General features: G+C 35.3%; 10 protein-coding genes across 10 annotated transcripts; 5 read left to right on the forward strand and 5 right to left on the reverse strand. All coding sequences in view use genetic code 12, as the record gives it.

Annotated features, from left to right (window-relative positions):
* Window positions 1-61: 61 nt before the first annotated feature.
* On the forward strand, window positions 62-997 carry I9W82_003903 (uncharacterized protein; the record flags this gene model as incomplete). Its single annotated transcript, XM_067692918.1, has 1 exon — window positions 62-997. The coding sequence occupies one exon, from the start codon at window positions 62-64 to the stop codon at window positions 995-997; it is 936 nt and encodes a 311-aa protein (XP_067547491.1).
* Window positions 998-1,075: 78 nt separating this feature from the next.
* SMX4 (U4/U6-U5 snRNP complex subunit) lies at window positions 1,076-1,348 on the reverse strand (the record flags this gene model as incomplete). Its single annotated transcript, XM_067692919.1, has 1 exon — window positions 1,076-1,348. One exon carries the CDS (start codon window positions 1,346-1,348, stop codon window positions 1,076-1,078), a length of 273 nt encoding a protein of 90 aa, XP_067547492.1.
* Window positions 1,349-1,572: 224 nt separating this feature from the next.
* Window positions 1,573-2,469, forward strand: I9W82_003905 (mitochondrial 54S ribosomal protein uL29m; the record flags this gene model as incomplete). The annotated part of the gene is made up of 1 exon (XM_067692920.1): window positions 1,573-2,469. The coding sequence occupies one exon, from the start codon at window positions 1,573-1,575 to the stop codon at window positions 2,467-2,469; it is 897 nt and encodes a 298-aa protein (XP_067547493.1).
* Window positions 2,470-2,701: 232 nt separating this feature from the next.
* Window positions 2,702-3,070, forward strand: I9W82_003906 (uncharacterized protein; the record flags this gene model as incomplete). The annotated part of the gene is made up of 1 exon (XM_067692921.1): window positions 2,702-3,070. The coding sequence occupies one exon, from the start codon at window positions 2,702-2,704 to the stop codon at window positions 3,068-3,070; it is 369 nt and encodes a 122-aa protein (XP_067547494.1).
* A 128-nt stretch (window positions 3,071-3,198) lies between these two features.
* Window positions 3,199-4,173, reverse strand: KSR1 (3-dehydrosphinganine reductase; the record flags this gene model as incomplete). The annotated part of the gene is made up of 1 exon (XM_067692922.1): window positions 3,199-4,173. The coding sequence occupies one exon, from the start codon at window positions 4,171-4,173 to the stop codon at window positions 3,199-3,201; it is 975 nt and encodes a 324-aa protein (XP_067547495.1).
* Window positions 4,174-4,382: 209 nt separating this feature from the next.
* Window positions 4,383-5,183, reverse strand: MRPL8 (mitochondrial 54S ribosomal protein bL17m; the record flags this gene model as incomplete). Its single annotated transcript, XM_067692923.1, has 1 exon — window positions 4,383-5,183. The coding sequence occupies one exon, from the start codon at window positions 5,181-5,183 to the stop codon at window positions 4,383-4,385; it is 801 nt and encodes a 266-aa protein (XP_067547496.1).
* An 875-nt stretch (window positions 5,184-6,058) lies between these two features.
* Window positions 6,059-6,390, reverse strand: DAD4 (Dad4p; the record flags this gene model as incomplete). Its single annotated transcript, XM_067692924.1, has 2 exons — window positions 6,059-6,268; window positions 6,331-6,390. 2 exons carry the CDS (start codon window positions 6,388-6,390, stop codon window positions 6,059-6,061), a joined length of 270 nt encoding a protein of 89 aa, XP_067547497.1.
* Window positions 6,391-6,598: 208 nt separating this feature from the next.
* Window positions 6,599-7,549, forward strand: I9W82_003910 (Signal recognition particle receptor subunit beta; the record flags this gene model as incomplete). The annotated part of the gene is made up of 1 exon (XM_067692926.1): window positions 6,599-7,549. The coding sequence occupies one exon, from the start codon at window positions 6,599-6,601 to the stop codon at window positions 7,547-7,549; it is 951 nt and encodes a 316-aa protein (XP_067547498.1).
* A 91-nt stretch (window positions 7,550-7,640) lies between these two features.
* On the reverse strand, window positions 7,641-8,333 carry I9W82_003911 (uncharacterized protein; the record flags this gene model as incomplete). Its single annotated transcript, XM_067692927.1, has 1 exon — window positions 7,641-8,333. The coding sequence occupies one exon, from the start codon at window positions 8,331-8,333 to the stop codon at window positions 7,641-7,643; it is 693 nt and encodes a 230-aa protein (XP_067547499.1).
* A 1,576-nt stretch (window positions 8,334-9,909) lies between these two features.
* GLC7 (type 1 serine/threonine-protein phosphatase catalytic subunit) lies at window positions 9,910-10,953 on the forward strand (the record flags this gene model as incomplete). Its single annotated transcript, XM_067692928.1, has 1 exon — window positions 9,910-10,953. The coding sequence occupies one exon, from the start codon at window positions 9,910-9,912 to the stop codon at window positions 10,951-10,953; it is 1,044 nt and encodes a 347-aa protein (XP_067547500.1).
* Between the last annotated feature and the right edge of the window lie 1,737 nt (window positions 10,954-12,690).

Genomic DNA, 12,690 nt, shown 5'->3' on the forward strand with positions numbered 1-12,690 from the left:
ACAAAAGAAAAAATCAGAATCAAATTTCATCACACACTCTCAACACCTACATTCACACCAAATGGCCACACCAAGACAATTGGTCTTTATTGACGATGTTGCTAAGAACCATGTCAAGTATCATGATCCCATTTTTGCTTCATATTTGAAGCTTCGACAAGATGTACTCAAGTTGTACACATCAATACTGAAACAAATTGAACAAGACGCCGATGCAGAAGGATCAACAAGTGGATCACAAACGTCACGGTTCAAACTACATCAACTAGAAGTTGAGTTGCATAAGGTAGAACTAACATATAAGACCCATATCGATGAGCTTGCTAACCTTCTTCGAATTGAAAAATCTTTAAAGCCAGATGTATTAACTGGTGTCAAGGAGAAGTTGGACCAGTTAATAGCCCAGAATGAAGAGCTTCAAGAAAAGATATCCAGGATAAACACAGTTGAAAAGCCACTTTTGGATAAAATAACGAAGTTTGTGGCCAGTTTCAACAGCAACATTGAAAAAACTCGAGCCAAGCCCATCTTGGCTTCATATATAAAGACATTAGATGGAGATCTAAGTGAAGAGCAAAACGAACTGGAATCATTAAATGTTGATTTCCGATCCTTGGTGTTTAATAAAGATGAGTTACGATCTCAAGTTAGGCAGGTATTGAAAAATGATGCAGCTACAGCTATAGTTGCAACTGAACATGGTCTTCATATTGATGAGCTTTTGAAAACTGGTAAAATATTTGATGAATATGATGAAAACAAGGTGCTTTACAAGCTATACAGATCTACATTGTTTGATATATCGCATACTATAACATTGGATGAATATGATGAGATGATTGCCAAGACTGTTGAACAGATTCAAACATTGAAGAATGAAGGTGAATCTACTAAGCAAAGTTGGAGCAAGAATGCAGAAAAGATGCTCAAGATTAAAGCAATTGTGGATGAAACTGTTGATCAAGAAATAACAGAGGACGTTGAGATGACAGAGTAATAATGAATGAAGAATACAACATAAACATTGGAAGAGCCTTCATTGGAAGAGCTTTCTTCTTTTCCTCTTTAATCATACTTATTCTATAACTGGACTTATCAATATTACGGAATCTCCTCTAACAAAAACCATTTCTGTCCTTTTTATTATAGGTTCAACACCATCTTTATCCGAGAATATCGTTTCTGTAGCATCACTCAATACCAAATTACAATGACTATCATAACCTTGTAACTTACCTTTGAATTCTCGAGCACCTCTTAATTTAACAATGACATATTCATCAAGTTGAAATCGTATCAAGTCGAGGGGTTCTTGCTGTTGTTTATGTTCTGTTTGTACTGAAGACATTGATTGTTTGTGATTGAATAGACTGCCTAAGTAACTTTACTTGTATTTTGGTCCTGCTGGTGTGCTTTGCTCTGATGATGAGAGATGAATTGGGCGTTTATTCAATTTGATTTTTTTTCGTTTCTGTTTGTTCAATCCTTTAACCAAAATGAAAAAAGTTTTATTTGAAAAAAAAAATTTCATCTTCAAATTCTTCAGCTATACACCATTTCCAGTTGCAAGTTATGTCTCTAGCAGCAGTAAGAGCTTTCCTGACAAGCTCATCCTTACTAGCCAGAGCCAAACCATTAAAATTCACCGACTTAAAATCAATAAAACTTCGTGCTCCCATTCCACCAACGGTTAAAAATTTCAATGTTTCACCTGATCATCCATTATGGCAATTTTTTCCCCAGGGCAACAAAACCACCTCAGCTATACGTGAATCGGAGGAGTTGGATTTAGATTCACGAGAATGGACTAGTGCTGAATTGCGTCGTAAATCATTCGAAGATTTACATACGTTGTGGTATCTTTGTTTAAAAGAACGTAATGTGTTGGCTAGAGAAGTTCGATTGGGAGAAGGTATAGGAATGGGGGATTTTAGACAGTTTAATGTTCTTGATCATAAATTAATAAAGACGCAAAAGAGGATAAAACAGGTGTTGTTGGAAAGGCATATCGCATTTGAACGAGCTCAAGCTAGTCCTGAAATCAATGCTGAACAACAAAAGTATCTTGACGAGTTTGAAGAGAGATATGTTGGTTGTAGTGAGAGTGAGATTGATGATATGGATGCCAAGTTGTTACGATTACAATATGCATTTTTTGGCATTGAACCTACATTGACATTGGATACTTTACATGATGACATTGATCCTAATTTCATTAGAGGAATAACTTATACCAGTCAAGTGAAACTAAATAGGTATTTGGAACAACATCCACAAACTGACTTGAAATTACCATTAAATGGAATAATGGAAGAATTGCCATTCTTCTTGTATGATGTGGATGAAGCTATTGAACAAGTGAAACAATTGAGAGAATCTGGACAATCACGTAAATTGGATAAGATTGAAGTGATTCCATATTTGAATGAAGCAATTGGGAAACATTTAGGGGGAGAAGAAGAGGAGTAGAGAGAGAGTGTGTATGTTGATATAATCCATGTATATAAGGAAAGCGTTCGCTGACTAGGTGAATATTCATTTTACAAGGGGATCTCTGGGTCTTGTAAGAGTATGATTTTTTAATTGTTAAGTAGTTAAGGGTCTTGTTCAAGATTCCGCACCAATAAGAAATCCAAATTTCAACAAAAAATTTATCTTCCATCAGCAAAAGAGTAAAACCACAAATACAACAGCAGTTACAATGGGCGGCAGAATACATGGATTTCTTGGTGGTGTTTTATTAACATCAGCATTAACATACTACACAGGTCAATCATTCCACCAAAACCAACAATTCATCTCACATCAGTTGCAACAATCAAATAGCATCATCAATAATCGAATCTTGACCGATTCGGAATATAGAAATAGAGGTATACCCAATAATCACATAACTCTCAAACAGAGAGTCAGCTTTAGTGAGACTTGTAAAGATGTGTGGAATGAAGAGATTATTAAGATGGTCAATTGGATTTATGGTATAAATTGGTATAAATTGGGAATCAAGTTGGATCAGGAGGCTGGTAAATTGACAGACAAGATTGCCGAACTGTTGATTGATAAGAAGTAATACATTAAGAGGAGAGACTGACTAAGAATAAGTGGAGCAGAATGTATAAAAGTATACAACAATACGAGCGAAGTTACCATCTTTTAATTACAATGTAAAACTATCTAATCAGTATTTGCACTCACACCTTACATTTGCTTTAGAGCAGTGTCGGCCTTGCCAAACCTTTTAGCCTCTTCCCTATAATGCTTCTTTATTTGTCTTCCAATACTCCAACTAATCACTGGAGCAAAAATCAGCAAAAAGAAACTCACAAATACTTGGAAAATGCCCCATTGACGAGGTAGGATTCCCAAGGTACTACATCCAAGAATCCAACCGACAAAATCAGTAGTTATTGTATCATAACCTTTTGATAATTGGTCAAACACCATATCGGCACAAACGTCACTGCGTATAGGTACACTTGGCCCTTCAATCAATTTAGTCAATTGTGGCTTAGTTTTTTGTTCTTCATCAAATCCTTCACTTTGGAAATTTCCTGGAAATACACACGAAACTCGATAATTGTAGGGCTTTAACTCTTGTCGCAATATAACTGATAAAGATTCAAGTGCTGCTTTCATGGGCGCGTATTGTGCATATCCAACGAATGGGAAAAATGACACTACTGAACTGAATATAATAACATGTCTTACTGGCCATTCATGTGGTGGGACATTTTCATTCAATTTGAGCAAATGCTTGAATCCACTATGAACCACATTCAAAGCAGTTCGATAATTGATGTCAATCCCTGCATCCAAGTCTCGTGGAGTTAAATCATTAAATAGTTTAGGAACACTAGATCCAGCACAACAAAAGACAATGGTGGGATCGAATCCATGATCAGTAATTTGAGTCCATAAATTGACAAAATCTTGATAATTAGAAGCATCACTTGAGTAACAAGCAACTTTAGCTGTATGATTAGGATGGGTTTTGGGCAAGTCGAGTATACGCTTAACTTGTTGGTCTAATTTTGATTGAGTTCTAGCAACAAGAATGACTGAACAATTTTGCAAGTATAATTTAGCGGCAATATCAGCACCTACTCCTTGAGAAGCACCTACAATTATTGCTGTTTTGCCATCAACTGGGAAATGGGATTTACTATACCACATTGTATTATAGAATGTGTTGAGTGTTGTGGTATAATAATACCAAATAAAGGAATGATGAAAAGAATAGGGGCTTTATCTCGAGAGAGGGGATCTATAATTTAAAATTTATACGAGAAGCACGCGACTCAACTTAAAATTTTTTTTCTTTGTTCAATTAATCACTCCACTTCACATTAACTTATACACAAAGTTATATATACAAGACTAGGTTATGCTGATTTCAAGAATGGTGATGGTGGTATAACAGAAGCTTCTTGTTTCTGTTGTGCAGCACTTGTCCTTCTAGGTTTGGTTTTGTACTTCTTTGACACTAATAATTTACCCTTTAATTCACCAGTATGTCTTTCCATATTAGGTAAACTCTCCAACAGTCTCTTCAACTTCTCATCAACAACAGCAGCAGCGCCTTCTTCTGCTTCTCCCTCTACACCATGTTTGAAGAATTCCTTTTTACAAGTTTCAACAGCATCTCTAAACACTTGTTCACCATCTGGTTTACCACTAGTCAACTTTTTGACATTCAACTCAGTTATATCATCAAGGGGGATATTTTGTAATTCCAACTTGGCAACCGCTTTAGCGGTGAACCACAACTTAATTTCATACTTAGAATCAACCAATTCCAATACACACATTGGGGCCTTATCTTCACCCAACCTTGGCTCCAACTTGATTATTCTTGTAAACCCATGATCTCTATTCTGGTAACGGTTTGTCAACTCACGAATGACTTTTAATCCAACATCTTGTTTATCTGGAGGTTGCAAGTAGTCAAATGCTTTAATTTGGAGGAGTTTATCTCCCGGAGCGGCAGTTGCTTTTGCAGCAGCAATGGCTTTACTTTCAGCAAGTGCTTTTCCTAAAAATCGTTCAATATGTGGTTGTGCTTGTCTGGCTTTTGCTTGGGTGGTTATTATATTTTCATTACGAATGACATTAGCACATAGGTTTTTGTAAATCATCTTTTTGTGGGTAGCCACATCCTTGTTGAAGTGGTTTATTGTGACCATTGTGGGAGTAGCTTGTGTGATATATATATACAGGGGATATGGAATCTTGTATTGGCTCTTTGATACATTGAATTGAAATTTTTTTCTTTCATTGAACAGAGGTGTGTCGTAAATACAAATGGTATGACATTGTATTCTACGACATCGAATTTAGTGAAAAAAAAATTTATTCCTTCATTCTCAATCTCATCACAAGACACCATAACCTTTAACCTTAACCGAAACTAATACATATACCACCAGCAATGCATTTAATGTACACTTTGGATGCCGATGGCAAAAGAATATACACTTTAAAGAAACTCACTGAATCTGGTCAAATCACCGAATCAGCTCATCCAGCTAGATTCAGTCCTGATGATAAATATTCCAGACAAAGAGTCACATTGAAGAAAAGATTTGGCTTGTTACCAACTCAAAATTAGGGAGACTTGGTGGACGAAAAGATGGTGGGAATATTGAAGAGATGGAAAGGATGGCGCTAGAGGACAAGAGGGAAGAAATTGAAATGGGGAAAAAGAACAGAAGAGGACATTATGATAAAGAATTGAAGCTTTATCAGAATGGTTCACTATATTCTTTTTATGTTTTCATAGAGTGATGATTATAATAATGTATATTAGATATTTTTGGAAAGACTAAGGTTCTATAACCTTAAAAGAGACTTGAAATGATTTTCTTGTACGTGGATGGACAGATTTTATCTGATTCTGTGAAACGAATCTGTCATCCAAATTGTACCAACTTGGACTCTCTAGCCTTTTTATCTATTCTATTACGCCTATCTTCAGATTTAAGATGAAGAGTGTATCCACACCTGGTGGATAACATCCAGTGCATTATCTCCCAATACATTTGCTCCTCATATACCTACTTCAATTCCTGTACTCCTCCCCTTCTTCTTCTTCTTGCTCTTCCTCATCTTCACCCTCTAGGTTCCCCCTTTGCCCCGTAGCTTGCAAATGATACTCGGCATTTCGAATATAACTTTCCCACATTCTAGCCAACACTTCAGTTGGTAAATTGTTTTTATTAGCATCCCCGAGTAATTTTTTCATTTCCACCACCGATTCATTCAAGTTTTCCTAAGGAAGCTTGTTAGTACCTCAACCTAATTCTCATGTTTTTGATGTGCTGATGTACATACCATGTTGGTTATTATTCTTGCTAGAAGCATATTGTGGGTTTGTTCATGTGGATTCTCCATGTTGGTTTGTGATGAGTTTGTATATTAAAAGAGAGTTCTGTAGGTTTAGTTTAATAGCTTTAGGTTGTTGTGGGTTGTTTGATGTTTGTTTATGATTTTTGCGCGTGTGCTGTTTGCTCGTAATAGAATGATAATTTTTTTCAAATCCAAAAGCCATTCCATTTCTTACAATCATTCTCATCAAAAGCAGACGAACACATCAGTTTCCATGGATAAGGTACTTCTCATATTACTATCCATCCTAATTGGATTCATCATCTTACTCATTCAATTTTTTTTCCAATCAGGTGGGTTGAAAGCCATAAAAATATCAACTAATAAATCACCATACTATAAACCAAGTTTTATTATATGTGGACCTAACAATAGTGGTAAAACTGCTTTATTCTACCGTCTTGTTTCTAGTGTCAGGGAAGAAGAAGAAGAAGAAGAAGGTGCAAAGGGGAGCAAGAAGATTACCACTACTGTCTCTTCAATTGAACCTAATTTCGGAGACATCAAGTTGCCTATAACTACACCAAGTATAAGCAAACCATATCAATTGGTTGATTATCCAGGACATTTGAAGTATTGGAACTTGTTTACCAAATTGATTACCAATGATATCACTTTAGGCAACATCAAGGGTATTGTTGTGGTTATCGACTCAAGTAGTGCCAACTGGACCAAAAATGGGGGTGCAACTACAACAGCAGCCTCATCTAGCGTTGCCTCTACTGGAGCTGAAGTTGAGAAATTGACCAAGTTCTTGTATAACCTATTAGCTATAACCGAGCGCAAACACAATGGTGTTGATTTCTTATTTGCTGTCAACAAGTCCGATTTATTTGATTCGTTACCAATACACAAGATAAGATCAATATTAGAACTGGAGATTGATAAATTGATCCATAATGAAATCAATAATGTTGACAAGACATCAGGAATTGATATAAATGAAGAAATGGATAACTCTGAGAAGAATGGGGAATCAGGTTCTAGTGGTGCTTCGTATAGAGAGAATTTACGTGAGTTTTGGTTGAGTATTATTGGATCTACTGAAGGTCAGTTTACATTTGACAAGTTGGAAGGTAATATGGATTTTTTGAGTGGTAGTGTGTTGAAGAATAAAATTGAGAAATGGGAATCTTGGTTTGATGAGAAGGTTGTGAATACGTGAGGGGAGAGGGGAGTGTAAATTAATTTAAGAGAGAGATTGGAAGATGATAGTATATAGTGTGTATATCGACTTTAATGACAGAATAACTAGTCTAGGTTATCTCATGGTTTGGTGCAGAGGGGAAAAACCCTGGTTTTTGAATCTTTTCAGTACGTTGTTGGTTGTAAATCTTTTTCTGTTTCAACATTAATCTATTACGATAAACTTGAGTGTTTAAAGTGTATTTCTTGAATTTGAATTGAGTTAATTGAGTTTGTTTCTCATTGAGTTCTTGTTGGGTTTGAAGGAGTTGTTTTTTGAGGGATTCATAATTGGAACCAGCCTTCTCTTTCTCTTTCTCTTTCCCCTTCTCCTTCTCTTTCGTTTCATCCTTGTTCTTATCCTTGTTATCATCTTCTTTACCAGTGGTGGTGGTGGTAGTGGTAGGAGTCTTCTCCTTTGACCAATATGAGCTGATTCCCCATAAGTATGGTTTTGCAGCATCAGCTTCCTTTTGCAACTTGTCTACTTTCAAACGTAGCTCATCCACCTCCTTTTGTAAATTAGTATAGTCATCCAGTAGAACAGGCGAGGCAAATTGTTCATCTGATAAGTGTTGTATACAAGTGTAGAAGAAATCTCCATTATTTTCAGCTAGTAGGACGGTGGTTGATGGCTTGAAGCAGATTGTGCATGGTTTGGCATCTTGTTGTGCAACAAGACGTGAGTTGTATTTATTGGGGAATGGTGGTTGTTGTTGTTGTTGTTGTTGTTGCTGCTGGTGCTGTTGGGATGGTCCACTCATAACGGAGTGCGAGTAGAGGGCTGAAGTCGATGAGATCGTGTCTTGATGAATAGATCTCGTGACACAATTTTTTTTTTTTTGTTGATAAAAGCTCTACACGTGACTCCTGAGCTTTTTACTGTGGGGAACTCTTTTGGTTGCAATATCATCGTTACCTTGAAGACAAAATTGCTTCAAAGAGGAGGCTATTTAGTAATGATATAGAGTGTTTACTTATAAGTGAATGTTAACCACAGTGTAAGAAGTGTAGTTGGTGCTACTAGATAAGGAGAGGAGAGTATTGGTATCGAATCGTATGCAAATAAGAGTTACTCTAAGACTATGTGTATTTTCCGTGTGGTCTCTTCTTCAAAATCATTGGTATGACTTCCATACTCCGTGCTGCTTTTTTTTGGACTATACTAGACTTACGAGGAAATACATCTTCTTCTGTCTTTCTTTAGACAATAGGACTACTGTCAATCAAAGAGATTGATTGACGTGTGTGTCGTAAAAATATCATATATGAGTCACTACTTTACAATTGCGTCATTCAAAAAATAAAAAAATTAAAACACTAAAGAAATGTCGTAAAAAAAGAACAAATTCTTCTACACCCGTGTTTCGGAAATTAAGGAAGAGACACAAATGTTAGCTTTCTGGTCTCGTCAAAACGAAAACACAGTTTTACAAGAAACAGATTGGTTCGTATAATAGTCTTTATATAGAGTAATAAGAGGTTACTTATGTTGTCACAGGAAAGATAGAACGACAGCAATATTACTCTGTTCTCTTTTTACTCCCAATAATAAAGATAAGAAGGTAAGTAGAACACGTGTGCCAACTACAATGTCGTGTTTTAAATTATTTCTTAATCTAAAATTAAAAAAAGATCAGTTGATGGAAATGTCGTACAGTCAGTTTATTTTCTCGTCACAGTTTCAGTGAATATATAATATACTACGCCACCTTTTTCTCATCTCCTGGAATAGAGGACCAGATGATAAGGAGAGAGCTACTCGAGCTGCAGGTACAAAGTGGTAATCAGCAGCTAAACCTATGAGAAGTACGGAACTGGTCATGTGTTAAAAGGTTTTTGATCATTCAAAAAAAAAACAGAAACGACATTTGTATAATTACGTGTATTTGTATTGTTTCAAGATAATACGACATTTATTATTATTTTTAGTCACAGTACACTACTTTTATTACCCAATTAGGAATAAATATCTTTTTTTTCTTTACTTTATTTTTTACGACATTTTAGTAGGACACCACAGAAATCAGATGCGAGAGAGAGACATTTGGTAAAACAGCAAACCAAACAGAAACACAACAGAAGAAAAATTGAAAAAAAACTTCACCCCTTTTAATACAACATATATACACCTTTCTTTCTTTAGAACAAGCATACACACCATTTATACGTATAGTTTAGTAGATTACAGTACAACCCACATCTACTACTATAACAACAACAACAACAACTAAGTACCACTACTCCCCACAACAACACAGAGTAGTTTGAAATTTTACTGTTTGTTTTTTGACAACACATTCAATACTTTTTTTTTTTTAAGCCCTCACTCACAACAAAATGTCCTCCGCCACTGCAGACCATCAAGAAGCTGATATCGACTCAATTGTTGATAGATTACTAGAAGTTAGAGGATCACGTCCTGGTAAACAAGTTACTTTGGCTGAACATGAGATTCGTTATCTTTGTACCAAGGCTAGAGAAATTTTTATTCAACAACCAATATTGTTGGAATTGGAAGCACCAATCAAGATTTGTGGTGATATCCATGGACAATACTATGATTTATTGAGATTATTTGAATATGGTGGATTCCCTCCTGAAGCCAATTACTTGTTTCTTGGTGATTATGTTGATAGAGGTAAACAAAGTTTGGAAACAATTTGTCTTTTATTGGCTTACAAGATAAAATATCCAGAAAATTTCTTTATCCTTAGAGGTAACCATGAATGTGCTTCCATTAATCGTATTTATGGATTTTATGATGAATGTAAACGAAGATATAATATCAAGTTGTGGAAAACTTTTACTGATTGCTTCAATTGTTTACCAATTGCTGCCATTATTGATGAGAAAATCTTCACCATGCATGGAGGATTATCACCAGATTTGAATTCAATGGAACAAATTAGAAGAGTTATGCGTCCAACTGATATTCCAGATGTTGGATTATTGTGTGACTTGTTGTGGTCAGATCCTGATAAAGATATCACTGGTTGGTCAGAAAATGATCGTGGTGTTTCCTTCACATTTGGTCCTGATGTTGTTTCAAGATTTTTACAAAAGCATGATATGGATTTGATTTGTCGTGCTCATCAAGTTGTTGAAGATGGATATGAATTTTTCAGTAAACGTCAATTGGTTACTTTATTTTCGGCTCCAAACTATTGCGGTGAGTTTGATAATGCTGGTGCAATGATGTCAGTTGATGAATCATTGTTGTGTTCATTTCAAATTTTGAAACCAGCTGATAAGAAACCAAGGTATACAGGTTCATCTGCTGGTTCATCAACTTCTTCTTCTTCATCATCAATTGGAGGTGCTGGTGCTGGAGGTAATAGACCAAACCCAAATACCAGAAAACCAAAGAAACCAACAAAGTAGAGCAAACAACAACCTTGGAGGAAAGATAAGCTAATGAGCGTATTTCCATTAAAGCTTACTTTTTTTTTTATATTTGTCCTTTTTTTTTTATTGAAGCAACATCACAACAATTATCAACATGTCTACAACTAACAATTCACCATCCACCATACATAGTCTTCAACCGGAGAACCTATCGCAAGTTAACTCATGCATTTTTTTCAGAACATATCGAACATATTGGTTCGTTCATTCCCTTTTTTCAAAAAACACCTATTGCAGGGAAAGATATTCAAACCTGCATTTTTCTGTACACTAGTTTCAAAACATACCAAGAGAGCCGCCACACTTGTCCTCGTTTCACCATGGGGAACAAAACATTAGTTGCTAGGTGCCATTACTACTACTACTACTACTACTACTACTGCTACTGCTACTACTACTACTGAAATAACTACTACTACTACTGAAAGAAATACCACTACTTTGATGATGTGATGCCCACTTTCTATTTCAGAAAAAAAGAGAAGGAGTATACTGAATTTTCTTTTTCTTTTTCTTTTTCACTTTCATTCATTATTTTTACTGCCTTTTGTTGGTTTTCAAAGAAGCCATACACCTGTATTATTAACAATTTCCAAAACAACAACACACACACACACACATATATTCACACACACACATACACATTTGCATATTCGTTACAACGCAATCTATGATTGGTGTTGAGAGAAGTTTTACTTTTGATAGACTGACGGAGTCCTTTTATAGAGGAGAGAGAGAGAGAGGGCTGGAATCGTAGACAATTCAAAAGACAGCTGTGGGAAGGCCAATTCCTTCTTAAGAGTTGTTTATATATAGTCATTAGTATTTAGCACTGTTTCCCCTCTCTTTTCGTTGTGTATATTTTAGAAGTAAAAAATAGAGAAGATGAAAAGAAAGCTGTTTGGCGGTTGCTTTTTGAGTTTTGTGTGTTGTTTATTGAAAGAAGAATTATTTGTTGTTTATTGAAATTTTGGTTGCGAAAAAAAAGAAATAGAAAGAAGTGAATTGGAAATTTGTCATTTTAGTTTTATTTAGCTTTTATTTAGTATTATTCAGTTTGAGTAGTTGTTGTTTATTGAAGTTGGCATTGGCTTGGCTTGGTTGAGGTTGAGATTTTTGCTGGTGTTGATGAGATTGATTAGGCTTTGTTTTATATGTATTTTATACTTAGTGTTCTTTTAAATATCGCGAAGAAAGAGAAGTGAAATGAGAGAAAGAGGTTGAAGATCAGTTAAAGTTCGAAGGTTGATGGACTAGTTTGTCGGCTGATTTTGTTAGATTTGTTGGACTCGATTGATTGATTGTTGAGTTGTGTGCTTCTATTATTACTACTATTATTTTTTGTTATAACTTATTATTTGTTACTGTTGCTGAGAGATATACTATTTTATACTTTATTCCTAAAGGTACCAGATTCTTGAGACTTTAGGATATACTACACTTTTTTTATATATATGACTTTTATATTTGTGAATTAATTAGAAAATTTTTGAAAATATAGACTGTAGTATTTGAATTGTTTGTAGGTAACTGTAGAGAAAGAGAGAGAGAGATAGATAGATAGATAGATAGAAATAGACGTTGGTTGACAGCTCCTAGTATAAGAAGATAAGTGACAACTGTGTTACTTGTAGCTTTTTGTATGATTGCAATTATTAGTTATATACTCTTGTGACTGATTGACTGCAAAATATTCTAGGGCTGTAACCCTAG

This window comes from Candida metapsilosis (genome assembly GCF_017655625.1).
Source record: "Candida metapsilosis strain BP57 chromosome Unknown scaffold5, whole genome shotgun sequence".
NCBI classification, from domain to species: Eukaryota; Fungi; Ascomycota; class Pichiomycetes; order Serinales; family Debaryomycetaceae; genus Lodderomyces; species Lodderomyces metapsilosis.